Source organism: Pestalotiopsis fici (assembly GCF_000516985.1).
Source record: "Pestalotiopsis fici W106-1 unplaced genomic scaffold PFICI_Scf_3, whole genome shotgun sequence".
Taxonomy (NCBI): domain Eukaryota; kingdom Fungi; phylum Ascomycota; class Sordariomycetes; order Amphisphaeriales; family Sporocadaceae; genus Pestalotiopsis; species Pestalotiopsis fici.
Genome location: NW_006917093.1, coordinates 4,426,818 through 4,453,755, shown reverse-complemented (window position 1 = coordinate 4,453,755; position 26,938 = coordinate 4,426,818). Strand labels below are relative to the sequence as shown.

Sequence of the window (26,938 nt, the reverse complement as noted above, 5' to 3'; positions counted from 1 at the left end):
GAGAAAATAAGAGATTGGTTTTAGATTTTTTATTTCGAATTTTTTCGAAATATTTTGTTTTAATTGGTTGATTTTACGTAAATTAGGACCAAAAATTAGGAAATTATTTACGTAAGTTATAATAAAAATATTGGATTTTTTATTATAATAAGCTGATTTGTCTAAAATAAATAGATTAAATCCAAGCTTTTTTAGGCTGTTTTTTAGCGTAATTTATTATTAGCGTGGATTTTGTTTAAAACCGTATAAGGCTTTTTTGAGCTGGATTATTTGGGAGTTTTTTTCGTTAATTTTTTATCCGAAATTATTTAAATCCGGGTTTTTAGATAAAAATTCGGATAATCCGTTTATAGGGGTAATATATATTTTTTCGTATAATTCCCCGTTTAGGAAGGCACCGATTATATCGATTTATTCGATTTCCTAATCGTAATAGGCTGCTAAAGCTAATAAAAGCCTTTAGGTAGTGGATTTTATTTCCGTAGCAAACGTTTCGAAATAATCGATTTTATATCGTTATTCGAATTTACGTATAATTAGTTTAGCTTTATATTTATCGATATTTCCGTTTTTATCGGTTTTCCTTTTAAATACCTATTTTACGGATAATAGGATTTTACCGGCTTTTTGGACTTTATTTCGATCGATGGTTTAAAAAGTCCTTTTTTAAATTAATTGCCGTAATTTAGCGTATATAGCCTGGATTTATTTTTTTTAGGGCTTTTTAATGCTTATTTTATGGTTTTTGGTTCCGTATAGCCTAAATTTTTAATAATTAAATAATACGAAATATCGGCGAATAATTCGTCGTATTTAACGAATTTATTTCGTTCGGAATCCGTAAATTTCGGAAAAATTACTTTAATATTCGATTTATTCGGAATAATCGAAAAGGTATTATCGATATTTATAAATTCGGAATTTATATTAGATCTATTATTTATATTAGATTCGTTTTCGGGTAAATCCGGTCGATCGTTAATTATGGATTTATTCGTAATAAATCGAAGAATTCGATCGTTTCCGGGAGTTGGATTTAGTGGATTTTATGGATCTACCGTTTCCGGGACTTATAATTGGATAAATTCACCGTCGGTGGAACTTTTATCCGGTGTTATTTCCTGATCCGGTAATTCCGAATCCGGTAATTCCGAATCTGGTAATTTCTCCTTTTTTTTCGATTTTTAGGTAATAATCGAATATAGGAGGTCCGTATAATCTATAACTTATATAGTCGATCGGGAAGATATATATAATAGATTTTATTACCGTTATATCCAATTATTTTCCTGTTTTCGGTAGTAACTCCGAATTTATCGGAGTTTTTACGGATTTCTTTCGGTTTATAAACTAAAACCGGTATTCCTAAGGTATGGATTTAGGATAAATTAGGCGTATTATCCTTTTCTGGCTAAAAATAATCGTAAAATTCTTAATAAAGGGTAAGTAGACCGGATGCCGTAGCAATAAAATTTATTAAATAAATTACTGCTTTTGTAACGAATTCCTAAAGGTTTTTCGGGAGTTATAAATCGATAAAAACCGTTTTAGTTTTTTCGATAATAATCCGGTTCGTACGTTTGGTTATACCGTTTTATTTTAGTATATAAAGAGTTATAGGTTCGAAAATAATCCTTTTTTCGGTTAAATAATTTTCTAATTTAACCGGGGAAAACTCTTTGCCGTTATTTATGCGAATAATATTTAGATATTTTCCGAATTAGGTTTTATAATATTTAATTTTATTTATTACGATATCGAATATATCGGATTTTTTTTTAAAAAATTTAATTTCCCGAAATCCGGTTTTATTATCCGTAAAACTAATTATATATTTATAACCGGAATAGCTAAAAAGGGTAATATAAACCGTATTAATATAAATACGATATAACGGTTTATTAGCTTTATTCGGATTTATATAGGGTTGGTTTCGGGTGAATTTTCCCGAAATATAAGATTCGTAATTTAAATCCTTTTTTTTAATTTTTTTTTAGGAATCCCCATAATTATTTTAGCTGTTTTAGCTAAAATATCGTAGCTAAGGTGGCTAAATTATTTATGCTATTTTTCCGTAATTATAAAGAAATTCGAATAATTAAAAATTAATTCGATTTTCTCGAAATCCGTGGTTTTATTAAATTTTATATCCGAATTCGGTTCCGGGTAATTTAAACCGATTATACGGGCTTTTTTTATTATTTTTAGTGGATTTATAACTAAATATACTATATTAGGCTTTGATTTATTAGCTAGGTATAGGAAAAATCTACGTTTTTTTTAATTTAACGTGGTAAAAAGCCTGTTTTTAAAATTATATAATTTATTCCTATTTATAATACCGCTTTTTTAGTAATGTAATTGGCCGGATATAATATTTAGCGGAAATTCCGGTATATAAAGCACGTTTAATAACGTTATTTTATATATTTCCCGGTTAATTTCGAAAAAAAGCGTAATATTTCTAATTTTTTTTGGAAATACTTTTTTACCACCTGTAATAATCGGTGAAAAATCCGATTTTATAGTAAAATTATCGAATAAATTCTTATTATTCGATATATATTTTAAAGAATTTATATCGTATAACCACTAGTCTTTAGGGAGGGTGGTTAATTTTTTTTTTTTAAATTATTCGAAATATTCGAAAAAATATGGAACGATTCGTCTTCGTCCGAATCTTTATTACGGGGTAAATTTCCCCGTTTTTTAGATTTCTGGTTTGTGGTAGATGTGGTCGAATTTGAGTTATTCGACTTATTCGAATTATTCGAATTATTGGAATTATTCGAATTATTCGATTTCTTCCCTTTATTCGATTTATTCGAATTCTTCCTATTTCCGCTTTGGGTTCCTTATTGATTCTGATTGGATCGGGGGAACCGGGATTTTTTATTATCCGTATAATAAGAATTTCCCATAGCCGTATCCGGATTCCGTCGGTTTTTATCCAAAATATCCGTAATTAACCCTTCGAAGGTAGGTGGATTTATAAACCGTAAAGCATTATGTTAACGGTTAGCCCATATAGGGTAAGCTAATTGGAGGGCTATAATAAAAATCGTTTTTAATCGATATTATTGATTTTAGCCCTAACGCTTAAAAGCTTTAAAATATATCCTTTAAAAATAGATATAAACTCGTTTAACGAATTATAATTTTCGAATTTAATAATATAAAATTCGAAATATAATTGCTGACGTAATACGGGTCCGGTGCCTTGATAGGCTAATTATAAAGTCGATAAGGCTTTATATGGATTTATTTTATCGAATATTAAATTTAATGATTCTATTATTAAATTTTGACGAATTAAAAGTAATGCTTAGGCTTTCTAAATATCGGTTATGCCGTTATATATATCGGTAGTTTTAAAAAACCGATCGATTCCTAGCAATTTAAAATATAATTATAACGTAGATTTCCACGTATTCCAGTTTCCGGATCCGGAAAGTTTTTGTTTTTCCGGCATTTGGCATCCGGTAATAATACGGATAAAGTTATCCATTTTGCCGAATTTTTGCCGTTATAACGGTATAATTATCGTTAAAAACGGTAAAGGAATCGTTAAAAAAATGAAAATAAAAGAAATTAATTCTTTTATTTTATTAATAAAGTGTATAAGGGGATCTAGGTGCTATAATATGATATAGCAGATGCTATAGGGTGCTATAGCAGATCGGCTACTATAATAGGGATTAGTTATAAGTGATTTTATAGCCGTTATATGGCTGTAACGGGTAAAATCACTATAAATAGCCATTTAATTATAGTTTTCGATATAGTTACGGCTATATAAGCTTAAAATAAAGCTTATAAAATCGGTTATTATAACGGAATTCCAGAGTTTACGTTAAATCAACTCGTTTAGGAGAGCGGCTATAGTTTTCGATATGATTTAAGTCCGGTATTTAAATATAATCGATATTATACCGGACCGGGCTTATAACCTGTTTTAAGGTATAATTAGTGGATTATAAATTTAGGCACAGGGAAGCGTTTATATAATTCGTAAAATCAGGCCGTAAAAGGTAGTTATAAGGCTATATAACTAATTTATTAAAGCTTAAGGAAAGAATAATTAATTATAAAGGAATAATTATTTTTTATACCTATAAAATTAACTAATAAAAATATTCTAAAATATATTACTAATAAACTAAATTTATAATTAAGTTAATTAGTAATAAGGTTAATTTATAATCGAAAAAACTATCGAAATCTATAGATTTCTATAGTATGGGTTACCCTGTAACCCTAGGACCATTATAGCCAGATGCACTAGCCACACTTAGTGGGGCTTGATCCAATGGAACGTTCCACTGGATTCCAGTGGGTTCCAATGGCCATAGTGGCTATAACAGTCAACTACAATGATTTATTAACTATACAGCACTATAAATAATGGCTATAAATAGTGCTATACTAACTATAAGTCAGTACAGGGTAAGTTCCACTAATTTCCCATATATCGTTATTTAACGATATCTCGATAGGTTTTATAGCTATTATAACGATATAATATGCGTTATAAAGCTAATTTTATGCATTATACGATGCTGTATTAACATCCGTGCAATATTATATTAATTTATAAATAGCTTTTTTATATTATATTTAGCTTAATATAACGCGTTTAATCGCGTACGCGCTTTTTCCGTAAAATTTATAAATTTATAATTATTATAAATTTTTTTTAATATTTATATTTATTTATTAATGCTATAACTCCGTTAAAGCTAACGCGTAAATAGCGTATATATAGCTATTACGGTTGCGATCGATTTTTTGAAAAAATTAAATTTAATATAAAAGGTAATTTATATAAAAATTATAAAAAAAGCATTAGCTATTATAGCTTATTTAATAATAAGCGGCGTTTTATTTTTTAATTAATTTTTTTCCGCGATTTTTTAATTTTAAAACCTTTTAAATAAATCCGGCGGATACTTTTTATTATATAAAACTTTATTATTAACGAAAGCCCGGATAAATAAGGCCCGGTTACGCTAAAAAATAAATATAACCTAAAATTATTTAATTTTTTATTTATAGGCTTAAATAAACCCGATACCGATTAAAAGGTATATATCGAGGCTAATATAGCTTTTTATAAATAAAATTTTAGCTTAATATTTGCGCCCCGGCGCTTAAACCTAACGGTTAAATATATTATATAGCTTTTTATTAATAATCCGTTTATGGTTTTTAATAATAATATTAGCGCTATAACGTATTAATATAATTATTATAACGCTTTTTATTAAAAAAATAAAGCTATTAAGGCTAAATATAGCGAAAGCTTTAAATTTAATAAATATTATAATAACGGCCGAATTATTTTTTAGCCGTTTTTAAAACCGCCTGGTTTTTTTTAAGCGCTATTTTCCGGGCGTAACGCCTATAATAAGGCGTTTTATAATATTTTGCGATAATATAATGCCGCTTATTCGTTTATATTTATATAATTTCCGGTATTATTTAAATTTAAAATACCCCGATTTAGTAATAATAGCTTTAGTTATTATTATATATAAAATGCTTTTTATTATAAAACCGGATTTTTATAGCTATAGGCTAGGTTTAAGCCGACGTATTAATAATTATATTTTTTAAATCCGAAAAAAGCCGTATCGGTGCGAATAAGCCTAAACGATAATTTTAATTTAAATATAATAGCCTAATTATTAAATTATTTTTATTATTATAATCCGTATATAAAAATTTACGCGATTATTTAAAAGCGTTTTGCCTAAATAATCGTCGAATAACGCCGTTAAAATTTAAATAATAAAGCCTTATAGGTTATTTTAAATTTTAATTTTCGTTTAATATTAAAAAAAAGCGTAAATTGCCGGCGGGAAAACCTTCTAATCGCTAACGATATTATTAGCCTTTTTCCGGATTATGCCGAGCCCGAACGCTAGCGTAAAATAATTTTAGCGGAGCGTAACCCTAAAAAATTTGCGTTAAAAAAGATTTTTATAAAATACCCGTTATATATGCCGTTTATATATATCCTAATATAGCCGGATAAAAATAAAAGGTTCGAAATAGGCTTAAATAAACGTAAGCCGTTAAAAAAAATAAAAAATATAATAATTATATAAAAATAATTTTAATATTATTTTTATTATTGGAAAAACGGCTAATCGGTTTTATTTATATTCGAAAGGCTATTTTAGTAATTTATCGTTAATATTTAGGTTATTACGGAACAAAACGCTTTTTAATATATTAAAAATAATTAGGATAAAATCCGTATTAATTTCCGTAATAGCTTTAAAAATATTTTCGCGTTTAATTATTTTAATTTAGGTAATTTAGGCATTAAAAGCATTTATTTACCCGTATTTTATATCAAAAATTTATATAATATATACCGCTATTATTAGGATTTTATATTTATAGCGCGCTATTTAAATAAGCTTACGTTTTTTATTATTTTTACCGCTAATTTAAATTAGCTAAAAATAAAGCGTAAGTTGCTTTTAAAATAAACTATTAACGATCGACCGGATATTAGCGTTTGCGTTTTCGATTTAAAGCGTAAAAAATTACTATAAAATATTATTAAGCTAAATTATTTTAATAAATACGCTAAATATATATAAATTATCGAATATTAAAAGCATAATTTATTTTATATATATTTATTAGTTTTTTTAAAGCTTATAAATTGCGATCGGCTATTAAATCCCGTAAATATCGATAAAATAATTCGAATAAAAATTCCCGGTTTTAATATTAATTTTAACGGCGCTTTCCGCAAAATTATTTTTAAATTTATAATTTACGGTTTTTATTTTGCTAAAAAGCATAAAAATTTAAATACCGTCGTTTATACCTTTCCGTATATAATAAATAATAAATATTTTAAAAAAATTTTAAAAGCTTATTTTTCGGAAACCGTAATTTGCGAAAATAGCTATTTTATATACCGGCAACGCTTTATAAAAAATATTTTAAGCTTAAATAATAATATAAAAAGCTTAAAAAGCGTTAATAATTATTAAATAATGTTTTATAACCCGTATTTAAGCCGAAAATATTAAGCGTATATTAATATTAAAATATATATTATTATAAAAGCCGTAAAATATATATATAAATATATATATAAAAAATCCGATTAGGTTATAATAAAGCTTAGCGAAAATTTATAAGCGAAAAATAAAATCGCAAATTATATTTTTAATAGGTATATTAGGCTATATAAAGCTTATTAGCGTTTATTAAAATTTTTTATATATAATTTATTTTTAGCCGTTAAATCGCTTAATATTTATTTATTTAATTAGGATAAATTAACGTTTAAGCCTAAATCGGGTAAGGCTACGGTTTAAAAAAAATTAATAATAGCCGGATAAAGCTAATAGCTTAAATAAATTTTTATCGAAGCTTTATAAAATTCCGTAATATATTTTATTTAAATTTTTTTTTAATATATAAATAAAATAATTCGGATTCGTTTTAGGTTAAACGGAAAAATAAAAGCTATAACGCAATTAAAAAGATATAATAGGTTAATTTTTAGGCCGGTAAAAAATTTTAATTATACCTATTATTTATTATTATTTCCGGCGCGAAAAATTTTAATAATTTAATATTTTTTCGACGGCGAACGGTATATTATATTTAAAAAAACCTATAAAGCGAAAAAATTAATTAAGGACGACCGGTATTAAGAATATTTTTTTAAAAAATTAAAAAATTTTTTAAACAGAAAATAAATAAAGGATATTTTTTATTACGCTTTATTAATTTAAAAAATCGATAATTTTTTATATATTTAAAAAAAATTTTATAAATATTTATATAATAATTTTTTTAAATAAATCGATCGTTTAAGCGGTTAGCCGGCTATTATTAAAAGCTTTTATTTAAATTATAATTTTTATTTTATATATTATTAATTTTTTTAAGCGTGCCGTAAAAATTTATTAGGCTGTTTTTGGCGGTATTCGATTAAGGATTTATAATTAATAATTATTTTTTATTAACGGAATTCGATTATAATCGGGCCTATAAAAAACGAATTTTGCTTTAAATTTAGCTTAATTTAATAATAAATAATAAAAAGCGTTTAATTATATTATAAAGGCTATTTTAATAAATCCGTTTAGCGTATATTTTTATTTATAAAAACCGGCTAAAATAAAAAAGATTTTTTTATATTAAACGTTTTGCTATTATTACCGTTTTTTTAATAATATAATTTTTTATATAGTATTATCCGGTATTACCGCGCTATTATTACTAAAAGGTAAAATTATTTATTTAAAATTTAAAATTTTTATTTGATTTTATTCGGATTTTATTTATATTATTTTGCGAAAAATAAATAAAGCTTAGCTTTTTTAAAAAATAGCTTTTATTATTTAAAATAAAATAATTATATAAAATAAATATTATTTTAATGCCGTTAATAAAATTTTACGCGATATATAAAGCGTAAATTATTTTTTCGGGGATATATTAACTTTATTAAATAGCGATTTTGCCTAAATCCTGCTTATAATATATAAAAATAGCCGCGCTTAAATAATTAAAACCTATTTATAAAAATCGAATATTTAAGCCTAAATACGAAAGCTATTTTTAACGGAAAATATACGTTTATTATAAATAAAACCCGAAAATATAACGTATACCTAATAATTAGATTTTTTTTTTATTATTTACGTATAAACGGTTTTATCCGTTTATTAAACTTTATTAGGGTTTTCCGGCGTTAAAACGATTTATTTAATTATATTTATTTGCGCCCGACGTTAATTAGCGCCGTAACGCAGCTAAATATTTTCGCTTATAAAGCGATTTTTTGCGTTTATAATATTTAAATAAATAATATAAACGAGGTTTTTTTAAATCGTATACCCGGGGCTATTAAAAAATATAATTTAAAAAACGAATTTTTGCCTAATAGCCTTTTTAATATCGAATTGCCTTTTACAAAATATTTTAATTTATTAAAATTTTTTAAAATGCCTCCGGCTAAATTACGGCTTAAAATAAAAGTTTTTATTATACTATTACGCAATTTTTCCCTAAATACGGAAATATATAATAATACCCGTTTTACTATTATTAAGCTTTATTAATATATTATTAAAGCTAAAATATTCGGCGGTAGGTTTTATAAATAAATAAAGCCGATTTTACGTTTATAGCTAAATTAAAATAAAAACGATTAGCCGTTTTTATAGTCCCGTAAATAATTTCTAATATAATTTAGTTTTTTTATAATTATTAATAAATTTTAAAGGTAATTTTTTAATATAATAGGTATTAATTTATAAACGTAAATTTTTATATACGGCTAATTTTATATAATAATATCCTAATTAACAAATATCGGGAAATTAAAAATTTTATTAAACGAAAAAATTACCGTTATAAATAATATTATTTATTTAAAAATATTAATATTTATAAAAAAAAAAGTATAGCTAAATATTTAAATTATATAAATTAATTTTAGCGTATTTGGGGAATTTTAAAATTTATTATTTATAATAAATTTTAATTTATATATTTAATAAAAATAATTAATTTTTAAAAAAATAAAATCGGTTATAAAAATAAATTTTTGGGCTAAAAAGGTTAAATTTATAATTTTTATAAAATTATTTAAAATATATACGCCGGCTTTATAAATATTATTACCGCTAAAAAATATTTATTTTCGCCTGATTAAAATCGGAAATTTCCGAAAAACGTTATATAATATTAAACGCTAAAAATATAAATATTAAAAAGTTTATAATTTAATTTATTTTAAAAAATATATAAACGGTTATAAAAATAATTAAAAAATACCGATTATCGTCGAATAAAGCCGGAAATATATAATAAAAAAAATATAAAAATATGCGAAAAATTTTATAATATAATTTGCTTTAAAAATAAATTATCGACGCCGGAAATAATCGGAAAAAGCCGAATATAATCGAAAAAGGTTATAAATTTTTATTAGTTTTTTAATAATTTTAGTTAATATATAATTATAAAATATTATTTAGGTTAAAATTACCGGTCGTATAAGGTTAAAAAATGCCGAAAAACGCTTAAAAGTCCTTTTTTTTTAAAGGCCTTTTTCGAGCTGCGCTTAATAAAATTTTTTGGGTAAATTAGCGGTCGGAAATTATTAAAAAATTATTTTCGTATATTTATTAAAGCGGTAAAAATATTATTTTTTTAATTATTATAATAATAATTATTATAAATTTTATTTCCGATTTTTTTTATAACCGTATAAAATTAAAAAAAGCTATTACGCTTCGTATAACGCTCGTAAGCCTCCGATTTAGCTAAAAAAACGCCGAAAATAATTATTAAACCGGTTTCGATATTAATAGTATTAACGCTATTATTTTTTTTATAATTAATATTATTCGTTATTTTTCGGGGTTAAAAACGGTTAAAAACGGTTAAAAATTTATTTTAAATTAAAATTTAGCTAAATATTAATATTAATACGATTATTATTAGGATAAATTTAAAATATATTTTAAAGCGAAATTTTATTTTAACGTTACCGTAAATTATCGTTAATATATTTTTAATAATTTTTAATATTTTCCGGAATTAGCAAATTTATTATATACCTAAAATTTGCCGATTATTTTAATAAATTTAAATATATTATTAAAAATTTTAAAAAAGGCGAATACGGTTAAATTATTTTATTTAGGGATTTTCGGGCCTTTATAGCTATTATAAAAAATAAAAATAAAATTTTTTTTTATTTTAGCGTTAATCGTAATTTTTCCGATTTTTTCGGCGTTATAAAAAAATAAAAATTGCTTATTATTTCGTAAGTTTTTAATAAATATAATAATAGCGCTTATATCGATAGCTTTAAATTTACGCTTAACCGGGGTCGAAAAAGCCTTTTCGGTTACGGAAAAAATCGGAAAAGGCTTTTATGCCTTTTTTAACGTTTTAAAATCGTAAATACGAATTTTTGCGGCTTTAGCACGGGATTCGGCAGTTTATTTTTTAGCTTTTTCGCTTTTATAATTTTATTTATAATTTTTAGCTAAAATCTATATTATTCGGGTTTTTTCGTTTAAAGCCGAGGTTTTATTATAAAATTATTTAAGTTTTTTTTTAATTTAGGCTTTAGTTTTTTTAAAAGCTATAATTAATCGGCGTAAAAAGGTATTAAAAGCGCCCGAAAAGCGTTAATTGTCGTTAAATATAATTAAAATAATCCGGAAATACGGCTAAAAAAAATAATAATATATAAAAATTATATAAAATATCGTTAATATTAATTTTATATTTTTTAGTGCCGGAAATAATTAAAAAAAACGTAATAGGAATTTAGGGAATTTAAAGCCGTTAATATAAATTAATTATATTTAATTTACTATTATATATAGCTTTATTTAACGTTATTTTATCGTAAAAAATATAAAAAAATTATAATCGACGTAAAATTAATTTTAAAAGCCGAATATAGCGTTAATATAAATCGGTAATATTTATAAAATAAAAAAGCTATAATCGTTATAAATATAATAGCATTATATAATGCGGTTATTAGCGTTAAAATTGCGCCTAAAAGCGTATATACGCCTAAATAGCCGTATTTAATCGCAAAAATATATAAAAATAGCTATAATAAATTTAATTTACGCGTAATTACGTAATTAAAATTAGGCTTAATTAGGAATTAAATATTTTAATTAAGGTTAATTATAATAATTACGATAATTTTAGCAATTACGTAGGTTTTTCGGCTATATATAGATTTTTAATAGCAAAAGCGATTTTATATATTTGCGACCTTTTATAGTGCTTTTAAGCTTAATTATTTTAATATTATTTACGATTTTAGCGTTACCGCGGTTTTTTTATAATTTACGGTATTTTTAAAATTTTAGATTTTGCTATTATTTACGGTATTATTATTATTTACGGTATTTTTTAATACCTAGATCTTGCTATCGGTCGCGGTTTTGCTATTATTAATATTTTTTTTGCGTAAGCAAAAAAAATCTGGCTGACAGGGTCAGCTAGTCTATTGATAGTTCAACTTTTTTCCCTTTACCGAGCCCAGCGACATCTGCCATAGCAAGTCGCAGTCATGTCAGTATTTCCCCCTGCAGAGATCCAAGAGATCCTTGACGAAGTGACGTCGCTCTTGAAGTCCCGGAATGAGACGGTCTCCGTAGCAGAGACAGCCGCGGGTGGCTTGATAAGCAGCTCGCTACTCACAGCGGCCGGCGCCAGCGCGTACTACAAGGGCGGCCTGACTCTCTATACACTGCCGTCGCGGATTGCGTACGCAGGCTGGACCCAGGAGAGTACCAAGGGATACAAAGGACCGACGACGGATATTGTAAGCGGCATGGCAAAGCATGTTCGCAAAGACTTGGGCAGCACATACACAATATCGGAAAGTGGCACAGGTAATTATCCGTACCAAACCTCATCTCATTGTCCCCGACGATGACTGATCTGTTCAAGCTGGCCCGACTGGTGGTGACACGCCAAATCGTACGCCTGGTTATATCGCTCTTGCAGTAGACTCGGACAAAGGGACCTTTGTGAGGGAGTTGAACACGGGTCTTGGCAATGATAGGACTGCCAACATGGTGAGATTTGCCGTGGAGGCACTGAAGCTGCTCAGAGATGTCATGACGGACCAAGCCAAACTCTAGGCAAGATAAAGCGCGTCACTGGAATCTATTTTAGTCGAAGTGTGATTGAACGTCGCAAAGATCGGATCAGATTAATCGCTCTATCAAGACTCATATGGATGTTTTCTGTGCCGATTTGAATCGGATGAAGAACGGGGGCCTCTCCCAAAACACGAGAAATTTGAAATCTCTCTCAAATGATACATCCTGGCCGGGATCCAATTCTAGGTCAAATTGCCACAGGACTTTGGCTGCAAAGAGTCGAAGGACAGACGATGCAATGTGTCCACCAGGGCAGCCTCGGACGCCCTGACTAAAAGGTTTCGAGGCCTTTAAATCGTCGTTTTCAAAGCGTGCATCGTATCGCGGGTGCCCGCGCGGCAGCCACCGTTCTGGGCAGAATCTGAGTGGTTCCGCAAAGAATCGCGGGCTCCTTGCAGCTGCGAAATAGCTGATTTGGCATGTGACCTGTTTCGGTTATACATTAGCTATGATGAAAAGCCCGCAAGACCGTATGCCTATGCAGCATCCGAAATACCTACTCCTGACGGTATGTATGTGCCATCCACGATCGCGCCAGGACTGATCCTAGGTAATCCGTCGACTGTGTCCTGGTGCAAGCGAAAGCTCTCATTTGTAGAGCTTTTGAGATACTCCAACTTGGTCGTACTCTCAGAGGTGATATCATCGTAGTTCAAGAATGCCGCCCGCACTTCCTTTACCACCGCTGCATAGGCTTGTGGCTCGCCGAGAAGGAAGTAAAGGAGACTATAGAATTGGTTGGCTAGAGGTTGCCAGCTAGCAATCAGCAGCTGTCCCAATACATTTTCCAGATGATAGATTTCTTTCTTTCCATGAGGTACAGGTTTGTCGGCGGGAATAAGTTGCTCGAAATAATCTGAACCTGAATGATCCCTCTGGTTGCGAAGTTCGATGCGCGCCTTGATGTTTTCGGAGTTCATGGCCATCAGTTTCGGGAGCGTGAACCAAATCGACGGCGGTATAGTTAGGTACATCAAAGGACTAAGGATGCGGAATTTTCTCGTAATCTGGCTCATAGCCAAGAAGAAATTCAACTTCAGGGTGGACTTTAGCGGAATCGAATCCCTCACTGTTCCAGATCAGTGCCTTGAAGCCCCCGGATGTTCTGCGCGCACCTACTATTCAGCATCTGATCCATCTTGACGCTGTACGTCATGTCCATTGAAAGGTCCAATGCCAACCAATCTGACCACTGCTGCATTTCGGCCCCTCGTTTTTGGGTGCCAACTTCGAGCATCCTTTGAACAAAAGTATCGATATGCCTATGCACAATTGGCTCTTTGGCTTTAAAATTTCGCATACTGAAAGCAGGGGCTACCCTTCGAGCAATTTCATAATGTCTTGAAGGGTTGGGTTCGCCAGATATGCCCCCATCACCAGTGTCGACTGCATCATAACCGACTTGGACAAACAGTTCGAGGTGTTTTTCCTGCGCAAGATATATATCTAATTGTCCATTTGAAATCAATCAATGTATTGCCAATTGTGCTGAGCATGCGTTTAGCTCACCTTTTGCAGCTTGAGGAGTTACAAAGACGAGCTCATTCGGAGCAATACGGACAATATCTCCTATGTGCCGATTAGTCGCCTGTCAGAGTTACTGCATCAAAACCAGGACTTCAACCATATTTCTTCAGTGCATCTTCAATGATCCAGGGATATCTTCCAGATGTACTTAGAGATCCACATGTCAGCTGTGATAAGTACATTGGAAATGGAGTCAAGTCTTAAGCGGAGCAGTAGAAAACGTACGAAGAAAAGGCCCACCACAGATCGGTGATGGCTGCGAGTTTTGGCCCTGGATATTTCGCAAGCGGATGGAAATAGACGTTGTATATACAGCGGCTGACACCATATGTCAAGGTCTTGATAATAGAATTAAATCAGGTCTGGTCGTATGCTTATGAGCGGAGCAAATAAACTTACAGCAACAACAGTAGCCACAAGCGCTTGAGCGCCGAACAATTGGACACCCTCGCGAACAAAGTTGAAAAGATCCATACTCGAGTCCTTCAAATTGGGTCAATACTCGAAGAGTATTCGTTTTAGTATCCTGGGCCAAGAAAAGCTTACAACAACGGTGGAAAGCAATCTTGAGACCAGCGCAATTTTTATTCCGAAGGATTGCCAACCATGCGGCACAGTGCTTAGTCCCCACCAAATGGCTTAAATCCTTCTAATTTCGAATAGCCTCAGCCGCAATACTGGCTGACGACATGCTGGCACCCCTGCAAATTCCTGGCTTGAGCAGCGTAAAAATGAAAGATATTGTTACCTGAATCGCGTTTCGTTCAGGTTCTATTATCTCCTAAAAACCCTCGGATAACTACTCACAATTCTCGCTGGGGGTTATTTTCTTCTTCTTTTTGTGTCTCATTGTAATCCTTCCAATTTGTTTCAGAGCCAGTTGGTACTGGCTCAGTGACACCAATCTAGATAGACATTGGAGGCTCAGGCCCACTGCTTATAGCCAGACCTTCTGTACTCATACAGCAAGAGAAAATGTCTCGAATTGATCGGGCGCCTCCCCAAAGCTTACAATTGACTGATTCACCATTGAATTAATCGTAGACAAGTATGAAGTCACAATGCTACAATATTGTTCCATAACAATCAATTTAGCTGATCCGTAGCATTAATGATAGGATGACTATAGTAGCAAGCCAGTGTGATCTCTATGTGCCCTTGGTCTTCCAAACCCGACAACGCATCAATTGCCATTAGAGAAATGGCACTTCGTCAAGATAATGTGTACTAGGACCATCTAACAGGGATTGACTTGAATCAACGCAATCAGAATAATGCCTTTGCTTGACTACTACACAACAAATCCGAATATGTAATCACCATTGAGCTAAATTATGCCGTTGCTGACTCTGCAAGTGGGCAAAAGACGACGGCGACAACATCAGGTGTAGCCGGCACTATAACAGATCAGTACCACATATTTTATTTTCCTTGGAGAGTGTAGTATGAAAAAGCTCACGAGGAAGTGTGGGACGGCCACAACCAATGAGGCACAGTCGCAGCTGGGCAATCGCCCTCTCAACCGGACGGACGCAGTACGGTGGAGGCGGATAAATAGCAGGACAGACGAGGTGGGTCGCTTTCTGGAGGGCCTTGAGAAAATCGGCAACACAGCCTATGACACAGGCATCGTTGGGAATGATGGGAAGTGGAAGCGTCGGGAGAGGAGGGCAGCTGGGCACAATGGTGGGGGTTGGAGCAACGATTTCAGAGATTGTAGCTGTTGGCACTGAAATGCTGGCAGATATGGTAAGTGCGGCGACGGCAACACTCTGCGCGAGAAGAAAAGATGTCCACTTCATGTTCAAATCGGGGAGTTGGGAAACTTGCTGTTGGGTATAAGTTTTCAGTGATGCTTGAACTATTGTATCCGGAAAGAACTGAACGGCTCACCTTTTATAGACCTTTTTGACGTTATGAGCTAATCTCGCGATATTGAGTGTCTTGAACCGGTAACACACTTGACACTCCTAGGCATCAAGAAACGAGTGAATGGATATGGTACTACTACTGGCCATGGAAATCAAGGTTGAGACATGAACAATCCGACGCATCGTGATTGGTTCTTGTCATCTCGGTATTTGACTTGCCAAGATGTAAGCTGTATGATATACCAACCCTGATTAGACGGAAGGTTAACATGTTTCACTGTATGGTAGGATAACACCACCACTGCATATCAGCCTTTCAGCTCTGGGAAACACCAACTCTACGAAAGATGATGACGGGACTTTTCCTTGCAACAACAACGCAATCTTATAGGAAGGATTTGACAGGCTCGCTGGTTCCGAGCGGCTACCATGTTTGAAGGACTTGGGTCTTCGAGAAGCCTTTCTCTACCCTGTATTCAGTTCACGTTCAATAATTCTTCCATCGATTCGGCTCTTTGATGAGTTCCTTATGCTATGCGGCGAGAATTTGGAACTAGTTGACTTGGTATTGACATTGGCGTTTCTTGTTTCACTTTTCCGTGCGCCGGATTTTCCAGAACGGATTTTCCTTGAAGGTGGAAAGATGACCTCGTAATAGCACGGTACTTAAGCAACCGTCCTTCGAGATGTGCGGCATACGGACGTTGGCAATTAAGTTTCTGGGCGCTGAATGACAACCATCGCTTTGCGACACATCCCGTGTATATGATCCCGAAATGGCATCACGAATCATGCTCCAAGAAGCAATGTGCATCTGCGAATAGTCGAATCAAGTATGAAAAGGCCATGTAGTGGACTTGGGTATCAGAAAAGGAGGCAAAGAGTAAGACATTTCAAGATGGATGTGAGTTGGAGTTCCCCAGCAATGGTGCCAAACGGATTGTGTTAGAATGCTTTTGACTCTTCGTGAGAGGCCTGGGAGAAAGCTGAAGTATGCTAACAATACGAAAACGGAACCATGATCTGAAGATCGGCGTGACATCACCCTGAAAGGCATATAATCACTATTGTCCTTAAGCCATAGCGTTTGTAACAGTCCAGTGGTGACTTTGCGATAAACTCAGATCTACAATGACAAAGCTACGTGAATCCCAATAAACCATGAGCAAGTGAAGTCGATATTATATAACAAGAACCTTGCCACCAGCCTTGAAAGGAACTGCAGCTTCCAGCACCTTCCGTATATCCCTCAGCGGAAAGACTTGGCGAATACTGGTGCTGATAACCCCAGAGGTGATATTCGATGCAACAAGCGAGTATTTACTCTGCACAGCTTTGATATCCTGAGAGTAAACCCATTCCCTGAGGTGGAAATGTGAAAAGTTTACTTGGGGATTCGTTATCCAGAATGACCCTGGAATAGTCCTTTCAGACAGTAGCCCATAATGAACAAAGTGACCACCAACTCGAAGAGCTGATCCAAGCACCAGCGCTTGTTCACCGCCGACACAATCGAGAATGGCATCGAGATGACCGACCTGCGCTAATCGTGAAGCCAACTCGACATCATCGACAGCCAGAATCACAGCCTCGAGCTGACCACGAAGAATATTACGCGAGCTCTCAGAGCGAACAATTGCTACGGGTCGAACGCCTGCCGCATTCGCGATTGCTATAAGCATTAGCCCGATTGAAGACGCTGCCGCAGTGACTGCGATTCGCATTCCCGGCTTTACGCCGATCTTGTCGTGCAGCATCAGCCACGCCGTCATTGGATTGATGTAGCTAGTTGCGGCAGAAAAGTCGGACAAGTTGTCTGGCACGTGCAGACACCAGTCTGGATCCGCGTCCACGAATTGCTGCCATGCTCCAGCACTACGCAGTGGTACTACTCTCGTTCCTTGCGGCAGACTAAGGACGTCATCGCCACACTCCTCAACAACCCCAACTGCCTCGAAACCGGGAACAAATGGTAGTGTTGTGCGGCCACTATAGGCACCAGAAATTGTGACGATGTCCGAGGGGTTAATGGGTCGAGCGAGTATACGTAGTCTCACTTTATCACGGGCAAGCGCCGGCAGCTCTGCCAGTTGTAAATCCACCACGTCCTCGGCCGCTCCGAAACTGTGAATGATTGCCTGATACTGCATTTTGACCGCGGGCTGGGGCTCTAAACTCGGCCGATTCGATTACTAAGAACGCATTTGCTCAACATTGAGGTTTCGGGGTTACGAAAGGGAAGATCGACATCAACGGCTTGCGGTCCTCCCAGTTTGCCGTGCTGAGGTCTGCGCAAGTCGTGCTGGTGCATACGCCAAGGCCGGCCGCTCGCGGGGAGAAGTGACGAGGGCGGGCGTTGAGTGGATGTGATTCCAAAAAAAAGGTATAATAAATTCCATATATGAGCAGCATTGACAATAAGGTCACTACTTATGCGCAATCGCAGAGTGCCAAGGAATTGGTCGTGACCTATACCAGCGTCCGTGCGCGAAGACGAAGAGTGTGAGTAAAAGGGAGAGGGAACTGGGAGACGGTGGCTTTGCAATTAATTTATTTCAGAGTTACAATCCTATGTCATGGTCCAAGAGCGATCCGCATACCGCATGTCAAGTCATTGTTCAAATCTAGTGTGCACAAGTCTATTTAGTGGATATGCCACGCTTATAGGATGTTTACAAGGCCGCCTTCATCTTGCTTTGCTTGGCGAGATGTCTTATGAGGAAATCTACCTGCTTGGCCATGATATTCTCGAATCCTTTGCCGCCCAGCAAGTCCATGTGGCCCTTTTCTGGCACCGATTGATACTCCTTGGGCCCTGTAAGCCTGTTAAACAATGCCTTCTGCTTCTCTGGCGGAGACATGTAGTCGAGCTCTGCAGTGACTATCATCGCTGGTGTAGGCGCGACAAGCGGTATCAGGTCGTATGGCCTCCACGTGGAGATGCGATAGTGGCTCTGGACAGACATTTCATTGCAGTAATTCTCAAACATTGCCGCAGAGCGCTCGGCCACACCGTACTCAATTAGACTTGTGCCGGCACCCCACCCAAAGGGGCAGTTGCCGTCCTTTTGGACGACGGGGACATAGCGAGGCGCCTTGCCGGCCAGCTGTGCGGCGCGATCCTCCATGGCAGCAGCTAGCATTTCCCGCAGGCCGTCCTCTGGGTACGAGAGGTCCGTCAGAGGCGAGACGGCAATGACGCATCTCGCTCGCTTGTCCAGCGCTGCCGCGTTGAGGGCGACGACGCCATTGAAAGAAAAACCCCAGAATCCGATGCGGTCTGCGCCCACTTCGGAAAGCGTCTGCAAGTAGGTCAGGGCATCGTGCAAGTCGGCCACGTGCCTGGATGGGTCGATATCGCGCCGCGGTGACCCATCACTTTCGCCCAGGCTCCGAGGATCAAATGACAATGCCGTGATGCCGGCAGTTTGAAAATGTTCAGCCACCTTTGGTACCAGAATCTCCTTGATGAAGCTGAACTAGAAGGGAACGTTGAGCACAATATGGCTGGTGGGGTCAGAAGGTGAGTCGCCATGACTTACTCCCGGTAAAAGAATCACTGCCGGTCCTAATTGCCCGCCTTTTGCCAAGTAGAGGTGACCTCGTAGTGTCAAGCCATCAAGTGTGCGGAAGGATACTTTTTCATACGCCATGAGTCTGAATTATTGAGATCAGGTTACAGAACTTGGTCGAAAAGTTCATGTCTCAGCTCCCGCCCGCTGTCAGCGCCATTGAGGGGTGTCCAGCCGCGGCACAGCAACGTTGCTTTATTGCGATATAGTCAGTCATTGGCTGGCGAGACCTGCTGTGGCGTTTGCGGGGTCCCTGCTGAAAGATGTGGGAAGCGGAGAATGGATGATATAGTCCACGGACCAGATAGCAAGAATTGACAAAGGGAGCACTCTCTTTTAATTGACCTCTGTAAATGCCTTGTGTATATCAGTATCATGGGAAGGGATTTCGAGCTGCTGTGCACTCTGATAAGCCTCGAGAGCTCACCACTGCATCTGAGCGATGTGAGATGATGGTCATCACATACGGTAGAGTAGTGCATGTGATCGAAACATGTCAAAAGCAAGATGACCAATTCCATTTAACGTAGACACAAAAGCTTTTTTCAGAATTCCTCACATAATTTCCCGTGTTCAGAGGTACAAGTTGTAATCTTCTGGCTACGGTGAACAGTTACAATAGACGCTGTGCCTAACCAAAGATTGTCCGCAAGTCGGAATCCTCCATAACGTCAATCCAATGAGTATTGTTTGATCCCGGGGTATCATTGTCATAGCCAGCCCAGACAGCCGTGACCAAATCTTTCGCGACAAGCACCGGCGCTGGTGGCAGACTGTGCTCCAAAGCGCTCAGTCGTTCCATTACGAAGCGTCGTGCATACGTCACTTCAATGGAGAGCCGCGTTACTTGAGGTTCTCCTAATGACGCCAAAGTAATATCTGGAGTTACTGCTGCAGCTTGGGCAAAGCGCCGTTGCTGCAGTAAGGTTTCTGTATCAAATCTTAAGCCAGTACTAGCCGAAAGGTATAGTAGTGGTTGGATACAGCGCGTCCCCGAGGTGACTGGAACTGTCTTCAGAGTATTGACAAGTCGTAATGTCAATGGAACAATCCAGTTGTCCCAAGGAACATGGGACCCCACGGCATCCTCGGGCAGCCTTCGTGATACCAGGTCGGGAAATGTCTGATAGAGCTGCACCAGCGAAGCAAGCCGATAGCCCTCGGCGACATTGATAAAGTCCGACACTGGGGACATGCGATCACCAGTCTCTGATATCTCATGAGGCTGATAGTGCTCCAGGCCGAGCAGTTCCTCTTCCACTTTCTGTGCCTCTCTAATGTCCTTCATTGCAATCTCCAAATTTTGCATGGTAGCGATGGAGCCTTGCCTCAAATTCCACCGGAACCGTCTGCAGAGCCGCACCGCCTGCGTGAAAAGCCGCTGAGCCGTTGCTGACACCCCCGTCCAGGGATGTGGAACTATCTTTTGTGCCATGTCCTTACGCTGGGGTTCCTTGAGCTTTGGAATGCCTAGATCGTCCCTTTCATCTGAAACGACAGCCACCAACATATTCCAATAGATGATGCTGTTATTGAAGAATGATAATATCTGCCTGTCTTGAGCAGATAAATCCTTGGACTGGTTGAGGCGCTTCAGCACAGTCTTGGCTTCTCTTAAAAACTTTGTCCCAAGTTCTGCTGTATCGATCCAACATGCGGCCGTTCCGATGCAACACAATGCAAGGAGTGTCTCGGTTGGGAACTTCTTGACTGGTTGTTCACGAATTAACTTGAGTTCCTTCTGCAAAGCAGTGGTCGCTGATTGAAGGTACGACACCGCTACTCGTCGCATTGCCGGCATCTGACTGCTCAAGCACGTTGCACTCATGCTCTGTAGACAATTCATAACCGTCTCAGAACGGGTCCAGGTATCGAATGCAAGCTTTCGATTCAGGTTGGCATCCGAATCAAAGCTCGACCACATGGGGCATACATTACGAAACCACTCCTCGACAAGCAATGACGAACGGTCATTGATGGCGCGGGGTATCTGAAAGGAGACGGGCTGCTGCGGGTTGGTAGATGGAGTGCCTGGCCATGTGAGCTGCGAGAAAGGATCCCCAGGTCCAGGACTATTGAACAGACAGACCGATTGGTCTAGGAACTGATTTGCGTCTTTGTTGGCTGGTATTGGCTGAGGGACATCCTGCCAAATATCTTGCAGCAAATCCTCAATTCCATAGTCGTATTCCGGCATTATCAACGTGTCGAGTAGCGGAGATAACGAGTTTTGGAAGTCGCCTTGTTGTGTATCTTGCTGTACATCTTGCTGACAGGCTGCTGCTGCTTCGAATTGGCTAGCAGGGGAAGAGTCTGAAGCAGTGGTGCTTTGTTCGTCCTCGAGAACCACCGGCGCTTGTGGTTGTTGTGGTGGTGATTGTATAGTCTTGGACGTGGCGGTCACCAAATCCTTGAGGTTGGACGGCCCTCTGGCTTTGCCGCTCAACGTCTTTTCATGCTTGGTCGACCACTTGAAAGACTGCGTATACCCGGGGCACTTTCGGCCGTTCTTTGCGCACATGAGGCATTCCGGCCTCGTCTCGTCGCATTTGAGGCGTTTTTGTTTGCACAGGGAACAGCCATTTCGAGATCGACTCTTGACTTTCGTGTTTGGGGCCTGTGGCTTATTGTCCATGATCTTGGTCTCGACTCTCGAAGAGGAAATAATACCCGGTACCCGCTCCAGCTGCCGAGTTTATGAGGCAGGGCGCCCAGGGGCAAACTGGAATCGGATTGCTCAGATATCGGAAAACATACGACATTGATGATGAGGGTAAGAATGCTAATTTCATCAGATTTGGGAAAACCTACGAGTGCGTTAAGTAACCCAAACAGACGCCGTGTAAATGCGATGACAGGCGGTCCACAGTGCCACTTATCGGGAGTAGTTAAGACGTCACAGGATCACGTCTACCCGGCAGATACGACAACAGCACATTGGACAGCTGGTCGTGTGGTCTTTACCTACAGTTCCCCGAATCCCCGAACTCGGCATGCGGGTGGGAGGTTGCAGCTTACAGGTAGGTAGGGAGGCGATCAATGCAGCTGGCAGCTATCAACCAAGAGAGACCAGAGATAAACTGCAACTCACTGCAAGACTGCCCCTCCACACTACTACCGGCAAGTGCGGGGAAAACCAGGCTAAAACACTGGCACTGTATGCGCATGCTATGATAATGTGTCTTGGTGATTTGTCTTGCCGCGTCTTCTTATCAGCATCACCTAAACAGGCAATCTTATGCTCCCGTGGGGAGACATGGCGGTCTCTGGACGACAGCTGATACCGATAAGCATTGCCAGTGACGTCTCACCAATACCATGGCTGGCAAGCAGCACTCGGCAGGATATAGGCAGTGGTAGCGCCTCTTGTGTCGTTCCAGGTACGAGGTGATAGATAGCATCGCATACTAGCAATCGACGTTACCCGACTCATGAAGGGCCCCGCTCAATAACATGGCCTTCATTATGGACTTCATGTTTCAGGCGCCGTTTCTCATCCCGTGTCTGATATTCTTATCAATCATCATCCCACTCGTCTTATTACTTGGCGGAAGGAAACGGACTCCTCTGAGCCCGCCCGGCACACCTAACTCCGGGAAACCCTCGCGCGCAAAGAACCCGCCGCGAGAGCCAGGCCAGTGGATTCCCTCCGATTTCGAATTCCCAACCGTGGCGCCTTATCCTGATTGGGACCTCGCTTCTACCAAGCCATTGCCTTACCGTGCGTTCCGATATGGCCCCAAGTATAATGGTAAGTAGCAGTATTCAGACTGTGTAATACTTTTACTTTATTCCATGCTTGTGATTCCGAGCACCCCGAGTTTCATCCGTCCTGTGCTGGATCATCTCTCCTCTTCTCAATAAGCCGGCCTGCATTGTGACCTATAGAAATGCAAAAAAGAAAAAAAAGAAAATTAAAAATGGTGACGATAACAGTGCTTAGCTAACGTGTCGTGATATAGTGAACATGGGCCTGCGCTCAACTCCCTATGATGAATGGATCCAGCTCGATAATCACTATCCAAAATACCACCACGACAAAGCGGAGCGAATCAAGGAACGGGGCAGCAAGTGCTGCGCAACGGCGCCAGAGGCTTACCCTGCTGCAATTGAATTGCTCGAGGAGTTGGTGAATTACTTGCCGAATCGATATCCTTCTCTGTTTCAGCGTACCGATGTCGGAATCGTGAATCTGTGGTCAGGAGAGTCGTTCGACATTACAGAGCGACCACTGAAAGAAGATCCAATGTGCATGGCAGGACGCCTCGTTCAAGATGATTTGGCACTCATGATTGAAAAGCCGGATGGTCAGTACTACCTGCTCGCCGGCTCCATCCTTCTCGCCGGGTTTTGGCGTCTGGAGGACAAAATCAACAAGTGCATGTCGGAAATTCACACCAGTGGCGACGTGCCGCAGTTCAAGGAGAAACTCGAGTCCAGCATGATGAAGTTTTTCTCACGACTCAATTGCCACGAGCTCTACGCACGCAACAACTACTTCATCCAGGTGGACGACTCCCTGCCCTGGTCATGGAGCATCGGTGCCGAGGACGCGCCGGGCTTGAGCTGGCAGACGGCCGAGAAGAACAGGGCGATTGAGCATCACTTTTTCCGGTCGGAGCGTCAAACTCTGCGGAGGCTCCCACAAAGCGGTGCTATTGCTTTTACTATACGAACATACTTCCACCCTGTGACTGGTAAGTGCTCTCATAATATGACCTAGAGGATACACACGAATCTAACCTATGTACAGAAATTGCTCAAGAAGATTATGTGCCGGGACGGCTAGCTAGTGCGATTTGTAGCTGGGGCGACGATGTCAGCCGTTACAAGGGTAAAGAGAGATACGAGGAGGTGCTCCTGGAGTACCTCGATAATGAACACCAGAAACAGATAGATAGAGGACTAGACTTGACGCGCGAAGACGATGTGCGGCAGTTTCCTTGGTGAAGCAGTCTCAAGGGTATAGAATACCATTAGACCCATACATAATTTCAAAAGTATCGTATCTCCTGCCTTGTCTCTAGAACGCGATGTATAGATTTATGATTGGTGACCTCATCACGCGGGTGGGAGTTTCAAGTATCCACCGTAACAACTTGCCTTCAATTCATAATAGCAATAAACATTATAACAACGACTATATTTTTCATATAAAGCTGAAGAATTTCTCTCCAAATTTGAGCAATTGGTGTAGGAAAGTATCGTTTTGTTGTATCAAGAAATGTAATTTAGGCCTACTCAACATCCGTGCTTTTACTTCCATCGACACTTAGCAAGTTCACTTTGTATTCTGTATCTCCATCTCGATGATTCAATTCCTCTATTTATCCAAACACTATACTATCGAGGTGATATTCTCGCCCACTTAGAAGTCACTGTGTTTTCTCTGGCCGCAGTAGAACGCCAGTCCGTAGTTTGAAGTAGTGAATGTGATGGTACTGCCGGCAGGAAAGTAAAAGACGTCCCCCGCGGTAGCCTTCACTGATTGGCCCGTCGCGTCCGTAATGGTCATATCTCCCTCCAAGAAGATCTTCATTTCGTCATATTTGTACGTGTAGACCAAGGGTTCACCCTTTTCGAGCCGGTAAAGTCCCGCGGAAATTGGCTTTTCTGGATTTGTCTTGTCTGAGGAAAACACGTCTCCGAGGTAGGCATTGTCCCCTGCTAGAAGAGGAATCTTGAAGTCTGTCTGAGCTTTCGGGTGGTATGAAAATGGAACTGCTGTGGCGGACATTTTGTCTTGTTGTGGCGTTTTGGATATTTGGTTTGACAGATGGAAAGTCTTCTTTAAGGCTGGTATGATGAGAAGTCTGACAATAGAAATTATATGAATGTATAGTGATATACAGGCCCAATTGTATTCCATTTGAATGTCAGATATGACACTATATATCTTCCTGTGGAATATCAAGAACTCTATCTTTGGAAGTTCACTCCAAGATGACTATAGTCGCTATACTCAGGCTGTACAATAGCAATTCCATTCCTGGGGGCAGCATTTGCCTAACACAGATTAGCCGTGGGATATCTTCGCCGTTAAGGGTAAGCGTCAGCTTGTTCTACCCAGTTATGGAGTAGCGTGTGCTTGGTTTCCCCAAGTGTAGGCATTTGTGTGCTCCTCAGCTCGAGTATACTCAATCTCGCATGCCAAGTAATTATCATTGTCGATCTTGCACTGATCATGCAATTCCAGCCATGAGCCAGAGCAGATCGCCACGTTTCAGTTTTCAGCTTTGCAAAGAATGCATTTCAACGCATGATAGCCGTTGATGATTAGGTTAGCTCCTTTTGTGCGGTGAAGATATCGTAGCCCAGGCTCTGGACTACATACTACATCACCAGCTCACCCGTTGCATCTCCAGATGTTCCATTGCTTGTAGTAAGCTCCCTCTTCACTGGAGAGCGTGAAGTAGTTGATACATTTGTACAGCCCAGAAATAATGTAGCGTAAGAAGCCACACGCGCCGATTGCAATGCTCGAGCCTTAAATTTTGTTGTTTGACTTGGCAGGTAGGAATCTCGTTTGAAATATCTCTCCATACACGAAGTACGGTTGAACAAAAATGATGATAAAAGTTGTCTGCATATTTGTGAAAAGAGTTGATTCCATCCAACATAAGTACGATTCTATGGCATTGACAGCGCTTCGTATGTTTTGGAAGGAGAAGTAAGGACTCAGCGACGAGACAACGGACTACAGACTAGCACAATAACAGCCCCTCTATAACATAGGTCCCGAAGATCACGATCATTTCGTAAGCAGTGGATAGGTATCCATTCACTACTCAAAGGCAGAAAAAGTTAAAAAGATGTTACACATGCTTCAAAAAAAAAAGATTAAAAAGTATGAAACAAAATATCCTCATTAGAGATAAATTTAGAAATAAGCAATTGCCTACTGTGTTCTGAAAGGTGCAAAATCATCAGAACTGCTGCTACGGAATGAATGACTAGAGCACACGGCACTTCTGATGGTTAAAAACACGACGATGCATTTTAAGGCCGAGACGGCTTCCATTGGGACGAGGTCCTAGCGGCTGCAGATGCCCTTTCATGTTTCCCCAGGCGATCGCACAGGGATCCCACGGGAATCCACCTTCGGGAAATGCCATCAATGGCTGAAAAATGAACGGGGATCTGCAGCTTGCAAAGACGGAGCCCTTGGGTAAGGGGTCCCACCCCCCATCTCCCTTGAACCATGTTCAGTGTCGGTGCGAGATGCGTATCCACGGATATCTACGAGTTACAGTCACAAGTATTTCTGTCGACC

At 37.6% G+C, this 26,938-nt stretch overlaps 8 protein-coding genes across 8 annotated transcripts; 2 read left to right on the top strand and 6 right to left on the bottom strand.

Moving 5' to 3' along the window:
• Window positions 1-12,097: 12,097 nt before the first annotated feature.
• On the top strand, window positions 12,098-12,674 carry PFICI_05495 (uncharacterized protein; the record flags this gene model as incomplete). The annotated part of the gene is made up of 2 exons (XM_007834076.1): window positions 12,098-12,422; window positions 12,481-12,674. 2 exons carry the CDS (start codon window positions 12,098-12,100, stop codon window positions 12,672-12,674), a joined length of 519 nt encoding a protein of 172 aa, XP_007832267.1.
• A 90-nt stretch (window positions 12,675-12,764) lies between these two features.
• On the bottom strand, window positions 12,765-14,696 carry PFICI_05494 (uncharacterized protein; the record flags this gene model as incomplete). Its single annotated transcript, XM_007834075.1, has 7 exons — window positions 12,765-13,121; window positions 13,196-13,764; window positions 13,815-14,141; window positions 14,205-14,264; window positions 14,320-14,369; window positions 14,448-14,560; window positions 14,622-14,696. The coding sequence occupies 7 exons, from the start codon at window positions 14,694-14,696 to the stop codon at window positions 12,765-12,767; spliced, it is 1,551 nt and encodes a 516-aa protein (XP_007832266.1).
• Window positions 14,697-15,554: 858 nt separating this feature from the next.
• On the bottom strand, window positions 15,555-16,024 carry PFICI_05493 (uncharacterized protein; the record flags this gene model as incomplete). Its single annotated transcript, XM_007834074.1, has 2 exons — window positions 15,555-15,619; window positions 15,682-16,024. 2 exons carry the CDS (start codon window positions 16,022-16,024, stop codon window positions 15,555-15,557), a joined length of 408 nt encoding a protein of 135 aa, XP_007832265.1.
• A 1,250-nt stretch (window positions 16,025-17,274) lies between these two features.
• On the bottom strand, window positions 17,275-18,243 carry PFICI_05492 (uncharacterized protein; the record flags this gene model as incomplete). Its single annotated transcript, XM_007834073.1, has 1 exon — window positions 17,275-18,243. One exon carries the CDS (start codon window positions 18,241-18,243, stop codon window positions 17,275-17,277), a length of 969 nt encoding a protein of 322 aa, XP_007832264.1.
• Window positions 18,244-18,765: 522 nt separating this feature from the next.
• On the bottom strand, window positions 18,766-19,746 carry PFICI_05491 (uncharacterized protein; the record flags this gene model as incomplete). Its single annotated transcript, XM_007834072.1, has 2 exons — window positions 18,766-19,572; window positions 19,636-19,746. The coding sequence occupies 2 exons, from the start codon at window positions 19,744-19,746 to the stop codon at window positions 18,766-18,768; spliced, it is 918 nt and encodes a 305-aa protein (XP_007832263.1).
• Window positions 19,747-20,296: 550 nt separating this feature from the next.
• On the bottom strand, window positions 20,297-22,300 carry PFICI_05490 (uncharacterized protein; the record flags this gene model as incomplete). Its single annotated transcript, XM_007834071.1, has 1 exon — window positions 20,297-22,300. One exon carries the CDS (start codon window positions 22,298-22,300, stop codon window positions 20,297-20,299), a length of 2,004 nt encoding a protein of 667 aa, XP_007832262.1.
• Window positions 22,301-23,130: 830 nt separating this feature from the next.
• PFICI_05489 (uncharacterized protein) lies at window positions 23,131-24,615 on the top strand (the record flags this gene model as incomplete). Its single annotated transcript, XM_007834070.1, has 3 exons — window positions 23,131-23,416; window positions 23,628-24,362; window positions 24,419-24,615. The coding sequence occupies 3 exons, from the start codon at window positions 23,131-23,133 to the stop codon at window positions 24,613-24,615; spliced, it is 1,218 nt and encodes a 405-aa protein (XP_007832261.1).
• A 418-nt stretch (window positions 24,616-25,033) lies between these two features.
• On the bottom strand, window positions 25,034-25,402 carry PFICI_05488 (uncharacterized protein; the record flags this gene model as incomplete). The annotated part of the gene is made up of 1 exon (XM_007834069.1): window positions 25,034-25,402. The coding sequence occupies one exon, from the start codon at window positions 25,400-25,402 to the stop codon at window positions 25,034-25,036; it is 369 nt and encodes a 122-aa protein (XP_007832260.1).
• Between the last annotated feature and the right edge of the window lie 1,536 nt (window positions 25,403-26,938).